Below are 14,036 nucleotides of genomic sequence, written 5' to 3' on the forward strand. Positions count from 1 at the left end.
TTCTAGGCACTGAGAAAGCCAAAGATATTAACATGCAACTACCTTCCTCAGGTAGCCATGCTCTCAACTGTCACTCCTCCTGGTCATTTGAACCCAGGGAGATTCAGTCCATTAAAAAAAAAAAAAAAACAAACCTTGTACCATCACAGGAAGATGTGAGTGGGAATAAGGAGGGCAAGGACCAGAATTGGAAGCGATAGTGTAGAAGAAGGACCTGGTAAGACAGATCTCCTAGCAAAGGAATAACATTCTCTTTGCCAAATGACTAAGGGCTAGCATAGGAGACAGTTATGATGATACTGCAGCTTGTCAGAAGAATCCTTTCTCATAATAAGGTTGTTTCACTCTGTGATTTTTAAGATATGCAAACTTGTATTTTGCCAGATTTAAGGGGCTAGATGGAGAGCTCTTTTTATAAGCAAAATCATGCAAAAGGAAGATAGAACCTCAAGTTTTCATCTGAGAGGCCACATACAATTCAAATCAGAGCCGATGGCCCTCATGGGACTGAAACAGCCTGAAGTGGAGAACATACCCCACCTCCCACACAGCCTCTGGACAGTCTCTGACAGCCTGATGATTAATGCATAAACTGGAAAGACATTTCATTGACTGCCTTGTAGTCTCATGAGCACAATGCAGTCAATAAATATTTATTGAATGTAATTTCCTGGGGCTTGCAGCACTTACTCTGTGATAACTTGCAACTGAATAAGCAAGAATTATTCAGGGTGGTTACAAATAAATATATAAGTATATGTTAATGGAATCCAAACTACAAATGGACTGCTAGAAAGAAAATGTGCACCCATCTATAGACAAGTCATTCAAGTGGTACTAGACTTGAGGTAATTAAGAAAGAAGTGTGTCACATAAGCCCCAGAAGTGAGAATTGAAAGAGAAAGAAGAAAGGGGGAAAGAAAGAAGAGGAGAGAGATTTATAAATAGCTCTATTTCATACAAATGAAAATATACATGTTTGACTTTAGAAGTTAATCTTTTTTATTTCCTCTGGCTTTCTATGTACAATACTTTCATCTGTCACTGAAATATCTCCTACACTTAAGAAATGGCAGAGTTAACTGAAATGGGCTTCCAAATTGCAGTTTTTGCAATAAAAATAAAATATGGCTTTCTGCCACCTATTTGGAGCTATAGCACCAATATGCTGATGCAATCCCTGTTAAGCCCCAGTCACATTACATTCTAAGTGGTATATCACCAGGTTGGGCATGAGGATGAGTATTAGATTACATTTACTTATGTTTTAACATTTGTTCTGAGTTAGAAAAGGCAGAGGAACCAGAGATCAAATTGCCAACATACACTGGATCATTGAAAAAGCAAGAGAGTTTCAGAAAAACATCTATTTCTGCTTTATTGACTATGTCAAAGCCTTTGACTGTGTGGATCACAACAAAGTGTGGAAAATTCTGAAAGAGATGGGAATACCAGACCACCTGACATGCCTCTTGAGAAATCTATATGCAGGCCAGGAAACAGCAGTTAGAACTGGACATGGAACAACAAACTGGTTCCAAATAGGAAAAGGAGCATGTCAAAGCTGCATATTGTCACCCTGCTTATTTAACTTATATGCAGAGTACATCAAGAGAAATGCTGGGCTGGAAGAAGCACAAGCTGGAATCAAGATTGCCAAGAGAAATATCAACAACCTCAGATATGCAGATGACACCACAGTTATGACAGAAACTGAAGAGGAACTAAAAAGCCTCTTGATGAAAGTGAAAAAGGAGAGTGAAAAAGTTGGCTTAAAGCTCAACATTCAGAAAATGAAGATCATGGCCTTTGGTCCCATCACTTCATGGGAAATAGATGGGGAACAGTGGAAATAGTGTCAGACTTTATTTTTGGGGGGTTCCAAAATCACTGCAGATGGTGATTGCAGCCATGAAATTAAAAGACGCTTACTCCTTGGAAGGACAGTTATGATCAACCTAGATAGCATATTCAAAAGCAGAGACATTACTTTGCCAACAAAGGTCCGTCTAGTCGAGGCTATGGTTTTTCCAGTGGTCATGTATGGATATGAGAGTTGGACTGTGAAGAAAGCTGAGCACCGAAGAATTGATGCTTTTGAACTGTGGTGTTGGACAAGACTCTTGAGAGTCCCCTGGACTGCAAGGACATCCAACCAGTCCATTCTAAAGGAGATCAGTCTTGGGTGTTCATTGGATGGACTCATTCTGAAGCTGAAACTCCAGTACTTTGGCCAACTCATGCAAAGAGTTGACTCATTGGAAAAGACCCTGATGCTGGGAGGGATTGGGGGCAGGAGGAGAAGGGGATGACAGAGGATGAGATGGCTGGATGGCATCACCAACTGGATGGACGTGAGTCTGAGTGAACTCTGGGAGTTGGTGATGGACAGGGAGGTCTGGCATGCTGCGATTCATGGGGTTGCAAAGAGTTGGACATGACTGAGTGACTGAACTGAACTGAAAAGTAAATTAAAACTTTGTATTTGAGACAACATCCAAAAGGGACAGTGTAATTACTATGTTCTCCCTTATGCATTCTCCTTAAGCTCCTGTGAAGTCTGAGAATGCACAGCCACAGTGAAAGCAGGAGCCTGGGAGATGCTGAAGCTGAGACAGGCATCTTCATGGCTGCAGGTCCAGCATTGGAGATGAAAGATTTTTTCTCTGGGAAATGCTTCAGTAAACAATTCTGCAACAGTAATGCAAACACTCAAAAAGACACTAGCCATGACCATCCAGGTTCAGTCATTGGCCAAATTCAAAAGATCAGATCAGATCAGTCGCTCAGTCGTGTCTGACTATTTGCGACCCCATGAATCACAGCACACCAGGCCTCCCTGTCCATCACCAACTCCCGGAGTTCACCCAGACTCCCATTCATCGAGTCAGTGATGCTATCCAGCCATCCCATCCTCTGTCGTCCCCTTCTCCTCCTGCCCCCAATCCCTCCCAGCATGAGAGTCTTTTCTAAAGGGTCAACTCTTCGCATGAGGTGGCCAAAGTACTGGAGTTTCAGCTTTAGCATCATTCCTTCCAAAGAAATCCCAGGGCTGATCTCCTTCAGAATGGACTGGTTGGATCTCCTTGCAGTCCAAGGGACTCTCAAGAGTCTTCTCCAACACCACAGTTCAAAAGCATCAATCCTTCGGCGCTCAGCCTTCTTCACAGTCCAACTCTCACATCCATACATGACCACAGGAAAAACCATAGTCTTGACTAGACGAACCTTTGTTGGCAAAATAATGTCTCTGCTTTTGAATATGCTATCTAGGTTGGTCATAACTTTCCTTTCAAGGAGTAAGCATCTTTTAATTTCATGGCTACAGTCACCATCTGCAGTGATTTTGGAGCCCAAAAAAATAAAGTCTGACACTATTTCCACTGTTTCCCCATCTATTTCCCATGAAGTGATGGGACCGGATGCCATGATCGTTTTCTAAATATTGAGCTTCAAGCCAACTTTCTCACTCTCCACTTTCACCCTCATCAAGAGGCTTTTTAGTTCCTCTTCACTTTCTGCCATAAAGGTGGTGTCATCTGCATATCTGAGGTTATTGATATTTCTCCCGGCAATCTTGATTCCAGCTTGTGTTTCTTCCAGCCCAGCATTTCTCTTGATGTACTCTGCATATAAGTTAAATAAGCAGGGTGACAATATACAGCCTTGCTGTACTCCTTTTCCTATTTGGAACCAGTCTATTGTTCCATGTCCAGTTCTAACTGTTGCTTCCTGACCTGCATACAAATTTCTCAAGAGGCATGTCAGGTGGTCTGGTATTCCCATCTCTTTCAGAATTTTCCACACTTTGTTGTGATCCACACAGTCAAAGGCTTTGGCATAGTCAATAAAGCAGAAATAGATGTTTTTTTGGAACTCTCTTGCTTTTTCCATGATCCAGTGGATGTTGGCAATTTGATCTCTGGTTCCTCTGCCTTTTCTAAAACCAGCTTGAACATCAGGAAGTTCACGGTTCACATATTGCTGAAGCCTGGCTTGGAGAATTTTGAGCATTACTTTACTAGTGTGTGAGATGAATGCAATTGTGCCGTAGTTTGAGCATTCTTTGGCATTGCCTTTCTTTGGGATTGGAATGAAAACTGACCTTTTCCAGTCCTGTGGCCACTGCTGAGTTTTCCAAATTTGCTGGCATATTGAGTGCAGCACTTTCACAGCATCATCTTTCAGGATTTGAAATAGCTCAACTGGAATTCCATCACCTCCACTAGCTTTCTTCCTAGTGATGCTTTCTAAGGTCCACTTGACTTCACCTTCCAGGATGTCTGGCTCTAGGTCAGTGATCACGCCATCATGATTATCTGGGTCATGAAGCTCTTTTTTGTACAGTTCTTCTGTGTATTCTTGCCATCTCTTCTTAATATCTTCTGCTTCTGTTAGGTCCATACCATTTCTGTCCTTTATCGAGCCCATCTTTGCATGAAATGTTCCTTTGGTATCTCTGATTTTCTTGAAGAGATCTCTAGTCTTTCCCATTCTGTTGTTTTCCTCTATTTCTTTGCATTGATCCCTGAAGAAGGCTTTCTTATCTCTTCTTGCTATTCTTTGGAACTCTGCACTCAGATGCTTATATCTTTCCTTTTCTCCTTTGCTTTTCACTTCTCTTCTCTTCACAGCTATTTGTAAGGCCTCCCCAGACAGCCATTTTGCTTTTTTTCATTTCTTTTCCATGTGGATGGTCTTGATCCCTGTCTCCTGTACAGTGTCACGAACCTCATTCCATAGTTCATCAGGCACTCTATCTATCAGATCTAGGCCCTTAAATCTATTTCTCACTTCCACTGTATAATCATAAAGGATTTGATTTAGGTCATACCTGAATGGTCTAGTGGTTTCCCCTACTTTCTTCAATTTAAGTCTGAATTTGGCAATAAGGAGTTCATGGTCTGAGCCACAGTCAGCTCCCGGTTTTGTTTTTGCTGACTGTATAGAGCTTCTCCATCTTTGGCTGCAAAGAATATAATCAATCTGATTTCGGTGTTGACCATCTGGTGATGTCATGTATAGAGTCTTCTCTTGTGTTGTTGGAAGAGGGTGTTTGTCATGACCAGTGCATTTTCTTGGCAAAACTCTATTAGTCTTTGCCCTGCTTCATTCTGTATTCCAAGGCCAAATTTGCCTGTTACTCCAAGTGTTTCTTGACTTCCTACTTTTGCATTCCAGTCCCCTATAATGAAAAGGACATCTTTCTGGGGTGTTAGTTCTAAAAGGTCTTGTAGGTCTTCATAGAACCATTCAACTTCAGCTTCTTCAGTGTTACTGGTTGGGCATAGACTTAGATTACTGTGATATTAAATGTTTGCCTTGGAAACGAACAGAGATCATTCTGCCATTTTTGAGATTGCATCCAAGTACTGCATTTTGGACTCTTTTGTTGACCATGATGGCTACTCCATTTCTTCTGAGGGATTCCTGCCCACAGTAGTACATATAATGGTCATCTGAGTTAAATTCACCCATTCCAGTCCATTTCAGTTGGCTGATTCCTAGAATGTCGACATTCACTCTTGCCATCTCTTGTTTGACCACTTCCAATTTGCCTTGATTCATGGACCTGACATTCCAGGTTCCTATGCAATATTGCTCTTTACAGCATCGGACCTTGCTTCTATCACCAGTTGCATCCACAGCTGGGTATTGTTTTTGCTTTGGCTCCATCCCTTCATTCTTTCTCTAGTTATTTCTCCACTGATCTCCAGTAGCATATCGGGTACCTACTGACCTGGGGAGTTCCTCTTTCTGTATCCTATCATTTTGCCTTTTCATACTGTTCATGGGATTCTCAAGGCAAGAATACTGAAGTGGTTTGTCATTCCCTTCTCCAGTGGACCACATTCTGTCAGATCTCTCCACCATGACCTGCCCATCTTGGGTTGCCCCACGGGCATGGCTTAGTTTCACTGAGTTAGACAAGGCTGTGGTCCTAGTGTGATTAGATTGACTAGTTTTCCATGAGTATGGTTTCAGTGTGTTTGCCCTCTGATGCCCTCTTGCAACACCTACTGTCTTACTTGGGTTTCTCTTACCTTGGATGAGGGGTATCTCCTCACCGCTGCCCTTCCTCACCTTCAATGTGGCATAGCTCCTCTAGGCCCTCCTGCACCCATGCAGCCACCAAGACAATAGTAGTTGCACAAATCCACCTCTGTTGGCTCTGATTCTAGGGTTGCCACAACCATTCCATGACCTAAGAGGAAACCAATACTTTATTGCTGTCAGGCAGCAAAAAAAGAGGCAGAACCAGGAGAGAATTCAAGACTTCTCAAGATTCTTTTTAGAATACCACCGCAAGTATGGAAGGTCATCAGGTCTGCAGTACACTGAACCTCCCTTGGAAGTAGCCAGACAATGTTTGATTCACTGCATGTTGAGAGTTGTTTTTGCCCTTTTGATGCTCTGTAGTTGGCAGCTGAGTGACAAACTTTATAGCCGCCAACTCAACCAAGAGATTTATAGATTATTACTCACCTCCACCACAATATCTTTTGCAAGTCTCTTTCTGATTCAACCCTCTCCTGACTTCAAGTCTACTTCCCTTTAGTGTTTTTTTGTTAAGGCATAATTTTATTTCCCAAATAGGTGATAAAGTTTTCAGGGTCATGCTGACACTGTGTTTGGCAAAGGAGGGGCACAATGACTGTAATATTTAAACAAGAGTAGAGACAGGGGTATGAAATATACGGTGTGGGGAGTCAATAATTATGTAATATATTTGTATGTGACACATTGTAACTAGATTTCTTAAGGTTATCATTTTAAACTGCACACAAATATCCAATCACAGTGTTGTATACCAAGAATGAACATAGTGTTGTAGGCCAATTATACTTCAAAAACAAACAAAAACAAACTCATAGAAAAAAATGATCAGATTTATGTTATCAGAGGTTGGGATTTGGGGGGAAGGAGGAATTGGATCAGCCTAGAGATGCTAGATTCTGAACACTGTAAAAGAGAATTACATGGAGACAGCTGGCAGCTATTCTATTTGTCTGCTCATTTCTGTCTCCATTGACTTTTCAGTCCCATGGAAGTCAGAAACACCTGCATGTCAGAGAATTAAATGCATGATTCTGAGATTTTCTTGGATACCTAAATCCCAAAGGCAGTATAAGACATAATTCAAAGGGATGGATCTATGAACTTTGCAAGAAAGGAAATTGTTTTTCAGTGTAGACAGTAGTTATTGGCAGGTATTAAGAGTGCAAAATAGTAACAAAGGGATGGGAAAGGATGTGAGGCATGGCTCCTTTTCCCCCTGCCAGGACTCTGTATCTAGGCCAGTGAGGTAGGAGTACTTGACAGTGGCCACTTTGAGTCCAGCACCCTCTCAAGAACAAGCTTCCTGACTTCCAGTCCTTACAACCTGGGGGAAGGGAGCAGCACCCCAGAAGGGGCATGGGCTATGTTCCACCCCAGGCTGCTTGGTTCCTGCCCACCGTGCACCTCAGTAGCTCAGGGTAGTAGTCTTATGGGACTGGGCTAAACCTATTCTTTAAAAGGTATTTGACTTTTTAAATGCAATAGGCAGAATTGATATGATTATAACTGATATGAAATGCTGATTGGAATATTTGTTATTTCTAAACTCTCTGCTGAATTTGAAAAGCAACACACAAATCTGGATGTGGGCACTCATTCAGAAGACACCATTTGTTGTTCAATACCAAGCAAGAGATGGAGAAATGGCTCCAGGCCTGAAGTCATCCTTCGTTTTCCTTCACTCTTCCTGCAAAAGGTTTCATCCACCCTGGCCTTTAATATGCAAAAGTGTGTCTGTCTCAGAAGGTGGAGTCTCTTTCTTTTCATGAAGCATACTTTTTATTTTAACCACACTGAATTGGTGAAGTTTTCTCCAGGAACCATTGCTTTGTGTTGGCTTTAGGTCACTGCTTTCTCATTCATACACATTCACTTGCCTTCAAATTGTATGGACCTGTATAGGATTGCTAGCCTTTTAAACCGTCATACGGGGACTTTAAAAACTACTATTTCTATCACGATTATTCCTTAATCTAAAAAAGATATAGACTTTGTGTTGAATAAATTCACAAATTGTTCTTATTTTTCTGATTTTGCTGTAAGCCACCAACCTATACTGGGGCATCGTGCGCCTAGCATAAGAGTTACAAGGGTGAGAATGTCTCTCCTTGGAAAGTGCCAGATGGGTTCTAAAATATTAAAACACCTGGCTGATTTTTCTTACAGGTTTTTGCATTCATGTCATAAAAATCACATAGCTTAAGGTTAGAATAGTCATAAAAATCACCAGGACTCAAAGGGTTTCTAAGGAATTTTTCACTGGGCAGGAACAATGCATAATCCCTAATGCAGATTTTGGTGACCAAACTGGAATTTTGTCCTTTCTTCTCCATTCCAGGTACATGGCCATCATCCACCCCCTCCAGCCCAGGTTGTCGGCCACAGCCACCAAGGTGGTCATCTGTGTCATCTGGATCCTGGCTCTCCTCCTGGCCTTCCCCCAGGGTTACTATTCAACCACAGAGACCATGCCCAACAGAGTGGTGTGCATGATCGAATGGCCAGAGCATCCCAACAAGATTTATGAGAAAGTGTGAGTAGAGATGACTCCCAGCACCTTCTTTGCCTTCTCTTGTTCCTTCTTTCTTTCCATGTTCTTTTGTTGATCAGGATTTAATTTGTATCTGTAAGTATTTCTCACAACCACTCTGATTTCAGGTTGGTATGTCCATAGTTATGAGGGAACTATTATGTCCCCAATACTATTCTGGACTTTGAATGAAAAGTTTTATAGTATAAGACCTGGGTCATTTGGGTGCACTTCCATATTCTTCCTGCCAATGAACCAAATGAATGCTAAAAAACCAGTTACTTTGCCCTGCCAATGTCTGCATTCCTTTGCCTTGAAGTCTCTTCTTCACCTATAGAATGCCACTTTGCCTTCTTGCACAGCATGCCAGAGAGTGAGGGAATTAACACCAACCCTTACTCCCAGCAGTTCTCAAAAAATGACTGACGGGAGTTGGCATATGAACACGCCAGCTCCCTCACCCTTCAGGTGGGATGTCTCTGTGGGGTGTGTGTTTACTGTGTTCAGGGTTTCCTCTTACAATTAAGCTCCAGTCACCCTGGTGATAGCTGGCTCAGTGACACAGCCTTTGATATCCATTCCCTACTGTCGTTTCTCCTTCCAAATAAGTCATTTGCACTTGAATATTTATCTCAAGATCTGTATCTGGGGAAAACTAAACCAAAACACCTACCTTCCAGGATTTTTCAGCTGGAAAAAATACCCATGCATGTGAAATGCATGGAAGGCAAGGCTAGCACATTGAGACCATACGAGTTACAGGTCCCCAACAGGCAGACCGACTTCTCTTCCAGGGACTTGACTGGCCACATTTAGGGTTTTTTGAAGCTATTCTGGCATATTTTTCTGAGAGTTCTTATCTTAGAGGCAACATTAAAATGGTCTTTTCTTTGTTTTGTTCCAAGTGAGCAGCAATATGACATTTATATTACACCAGTTTTCTGAACTCAAAGCACATTGATAATGTGATTCCTTTTGAAAGACCTCTATAATTTTCCAACCTTGGGTTTATTAAGGGAATTGTAAAAGACCACTGGTTAGGATCCAGAAGATCTGGATTTAATTATAAGATTGCCAGTTAACTAGCTATGTGACCCTGGGCAAGATCACAGTCTTCCCTGGTTGTTAAATGGAGCATAATAAGGCATTCCTTCCAGTAAACAATCATTTTGAACAGCAAACAAGAGAATATATTCTCACTTTGTAAGCTATTCAGTGCCATATGAAAGATATTTTTATTGAAACAAATTCATTAGATAGTATAATCATTATAGACCTTTGAACTTCTTAAGTGGTAAAATGAAACACTGTACCTGTTGGCCCCCTATATTGAGGGTCCAAAAGCCTGTTGCACAGAGTCACACTGCTGCACCTGTTCCATGGAACACTGCAATGTGGCTTACCAGAAAGCAATATGTAAGGCTCAGACTTTGCCTTCCAGACACAGACAGTGGGATTTAACTGATCAAGCGGTGGGAGGATTAACACTCAGCCTAGGAGGTAGTGAACATTTTTCTTTCAAGTGAAACTACAAGCCTGAGCAGAGTCACAGCAGGAGAAAGAGCATAGCTTTACAAGCTGTTCAGGACCCATGAACATGTTCAAGCCAGAAGGTTCCCTCAAAGGTGGGGTGGCCCTCTGAAATAAAGCTCTTTATATAAACTGCTTCAGAAATTGCCATCAACTTCGTGAACTGGAGTTCAGTTCTTAGCTCTTGTGATCTTTTCAAAGTCTGATCACACCTTTCTTCAGCTTTTTGTTTCAAATAAGCACAGTTCTTCTGTCTTCTAACAAATTCAAATTTTAACTTAGAAATAAAGGTTTCTTTTCTCATAGATGTCTATGACCTCATCCAAGAAACGGTAGTGTTTAGTGTTTCACCTTTAAACACTTTGCTGTTTTATGCTTACTAATGCTGCGATTCATGGGGTCACAAAGAGTTGGACACGACTGAGTGACTGAACTGAACTGAACTGAATGAATAGGAAGTCCCTCTGAGACTCAACGTTTTAGGCTGTCTTTTCAAGTTACCTTTCAAGAATTTAGGGTAACTGCTATTGGACTTATGGTTAGGTTTGCTGCTATTGTTTATTTTACAATTTTAACCTAAAATATGAGGCTAGATTAAGAGAATCTGATTTTATCTATTCAAGATGTATAAAAATGTTTACAGATGCAGTAACAAGTTGAAAGAGTCCATATTTGCCATGCACATATTGTCTTACAAACATAAGTGTAAGCTTTATGCCAGCCTATTTTGTTTTTGTCAGTATCTGCCATAATGCATTATGATATATTTTAGGCAACTTAAATTTTACCAGTTCTAAACTAAGCACATAGTTATATTCTTTTCTTCTGTTAAAACTAATGATTGCAATTTCCACAATACATGATAATTCCAAATCTGAAACCGGAAGGAAACTTTGCTTTGAGACAAAGTAATAATTAGGATAACAGCATAGGCTCCAGTTAAATGAGGGATCAACTCCCAGCTACATAACTCTCAAACTGAGTCATAATGATCAGGTTATTCAAGCTTCTAAGACTAATAGTATAGTCCATATAGAGGTGTTGACAGAACTAATTAAGATACGTGCTTAGCTAGTGCCACGCACATTGCGAAGAGTCTAGTGAATGTTATCTACTGCAGTTAGCATCACTCATTGATCTGAGTACATGTCATTGGCAGATGGTGGGCAGACTGGCAGCAGACAGTGTGGTGGGCAAATGTTTAGGCCCATTTGTCTGATGAACAACTTCTGCCAGATAATTATACTAAAAGATTTTGTGAAAATCTTAGTTTGCTACATTTGCCTTCTGGCTGCATGGTTAACCTCTAACCCTGATCATTTATCATTTAGACTCTTATTAATACATGGATTACATTAAACACTTTTAAAGAAAAATAACCCAATAAAAGAATAGGCAAAAGTGTTGAACGTGTGCCTCACAAAAAGAGATATCTAAATGACCAATTAATTTATAAGGAGGCACAAAACTTCCATTGTCACCAGTGAAATGCAAATTAAAACCATAATGAAACCTTCCTGCCTACTCATTAGACTCACAAATGTTCAGAAGTCTGACTAAGCTAAGCATTTAGAACTTTTGGTGAAGAACCTATTGTAGACTGCTAGAAGCGTATGGCAACCCACTCCAGTATTCTTGCCTAGAGAATCCTGTGGACGGAGGAGTCTGGTAGGCTGCTGTCCATAGGGTTGCACGGAGTTGGACATGACTGAGGTGACTGAGTGTGCATGAATGCATTGGAGAAGGAAATGGCAACCCACTCCAGTATTCTTGCCTGTTGAATTCCAGGGATGGAGGAGCCTGATGGGCTGCACAGAGTCGGATATGACTGAAGCGACTTAGCAGCAGGAGCAGCACAAGCATACATTGATAAAACCACATTGGAAAACATTTTGTGGTATTTGGAAAAGAAGAAACTATTAATTCCATAAATAGGTAGTAATACTACAACGTCAAGCAAAGAAGTAGTTACCATGAAAATGAAGACTATGATTATCTCTCAAGGGAAGGAAAGGAATGTGATCAAGAAGGGACACATGGAAGTGCTTCTGAGGAAATGGCATATTTCTTCAGTTCAGTGATAGGTAGTAGCATGAGTGTTTGCTTTAAAATTACTCATAATACCAGGAAGTTTGGTTTATGCACTTTTTCTGGAGGTATGTTTCATTTTTAAAAATATTTATTCATTTGGCAGCATAAATCTTTAGTTGCAGCATGCAGGATCTTTAGTTGCAGCATGCGGGATCTTTAGTTGCAGCATGCAAACTCTTAGTTGCAGCATGTGAGATCTAGTTCCCTGACCAGGGATTGAACCTGGGCCCCCTGCACTGGAATCATAGGAGTCTCAGCCATTGGAACACAAAGGAAGTCCTATGGAAGTATGCTTCATTTTTATTTAACTTAAAATTGAATGCTATTCAAAGGCGGTTGCTTTTACAAACTCTCAAGAAACTGCTTCGATGGGGATAATCCCAAAATGTCCTCCATAAGAAATTTCTTCTAAGGTGTGGGGCTTTTCCTGGGAGTGATAATCATAGGTACTCATCTCTGGATAAGCCAAAGTGTCAATGGGCCTACCTCATTCTCATGTTTACTTGCATTTTGCCTTGCTGACTCCTATGTTGCAGAGACTTGGAATTTTTCCAATTGGTCTAAGGGTTTTAAGACAAATTATTGAGCTCGGAGGGATGTGACAATGTTAATAAGAGAACAAGCCCATAGGCTCTCCATAGTACTCATCCCCTGCTGCTATTATTCATAAGTACATACATCTGGATTACAAAATGTTGCACATAAACTTGGTTAATCTTCTTTGGAAATCATTTAAAACTTTACGAGTAAATTACAGAGTATGGTGAAAATTCTAACAATTTCTTTAATCACCCGTATTCCCATTATTTATAAAGGCTCAAACATTTTGATGAATTTCCATCCAGGGAATTATTGCTCTTAGTTTCTTTTGAAGTGTCTTGTGTACATACCGGTCAACACAAATAAAGATTGTTGCCATTTTTGTAACACAAATTAAGATTATTATGTGTATTGTTCTGTACCTTTTTATTTAACTTAATACATCTTAGACATCTTTCCATAAGAGTTCATAAAGAGCTTCTAAATGGCCAATATCCATAGGATCATAGGAAAAGCAAGAGAGTTCCAGAAAAACTACTTCTGCTTCATTGACTATGCTAAAGCCTTTGACTGTGTGGATCACAACAAACTGTGGAAAATTCTTCAAGAGATGGGAATCTCAGACTACCTCACCTGCTTCCTGAGAAACCTGTATGCAGGTCAAGAAGCAATAGTTACAACATGACAGGAACTGGTTCCAAATTGGGAAAGGGGTATGTCAAGGCTGCATATTGTCACCCTGCTTATTTACCTTATATACAAAATACATCATGTGACATTCTGGGCTGGATGGAGCACAAGCTGGAATCAAGATTGCTGGGAAAATATCAATAACCTCAGACATACAGATGACACCTCTTTAATGGCAGAAAGAGAAAAATGAAAGTGGAAGTGAAGTCGCTCAGTCGTGTCTGACTCTTTGTGACCCCATGGACTGTAGCCTACCAGGTTCCCCTGTCCATGGGATTTTCCAGGCAAGAATACTGGAGTGGGTTGTTATTTCCTGGAACTAAAAATCCTCTCGATGAAGGTAAAAGAGGAGAGTGAAAAAGCTGGCTTAAAACTCAACATTCACAAAACAAAGATCATGGCATCCAGTCTCCTCACTTCCTGGCAAATAGATGGGGAAACAATGGAAACAGTGATACACTTTATTTTCTTGGGCTCCAAAATCACTGCAGGCAGTGCCTACAGCCATGAAATTAAAAGATGCTTGCTTCTTGGAAGAAAAGCTATGGCAAACCTAGACAGTGTATTAAAAACCAGAGATTTTTTTTTTTTTGCT

The 14,036-nt window shown here is 40.7% G+C and overlaps 1 protein-coding gene across 1 annotated transcript in view; it reads left to right on the forward strand.

The window, feature by feature from the left end:
- TACR1 (tachykinin receptor 1) overlaps window positions 1–14,036 on the forward strand; it is a 184,428-nt gene that overhangs the window by 103,387 nt on the left and 67,005 nt on the right. Inside the window, exon 2 of the mRNA XM_061431817.1 lies at window positions 8,399–8,593. Within this exon, the coding sequence (XP_061287801.1) occupies window positions 8,399–8,593 (195 nt within the window). The remainder of the gene's footprint in view (window positions 1–8,398; window positions 8,594–14,036) is intronic.

This window comes from Bos javanicus, chromosome 11 (genome assembly GCF_032452875.1).
Source record: "Bos javanicus breed banteng chromosome 11, ARS-OSU_banteng_1.0, whole genome shotgun sequence".
Taxonomy (NCBI): Eukaryota; Metazoa; Chordata; class Mammalia; order Artiodactyla; family Bovidae; genus Bos; species Bos javanicus.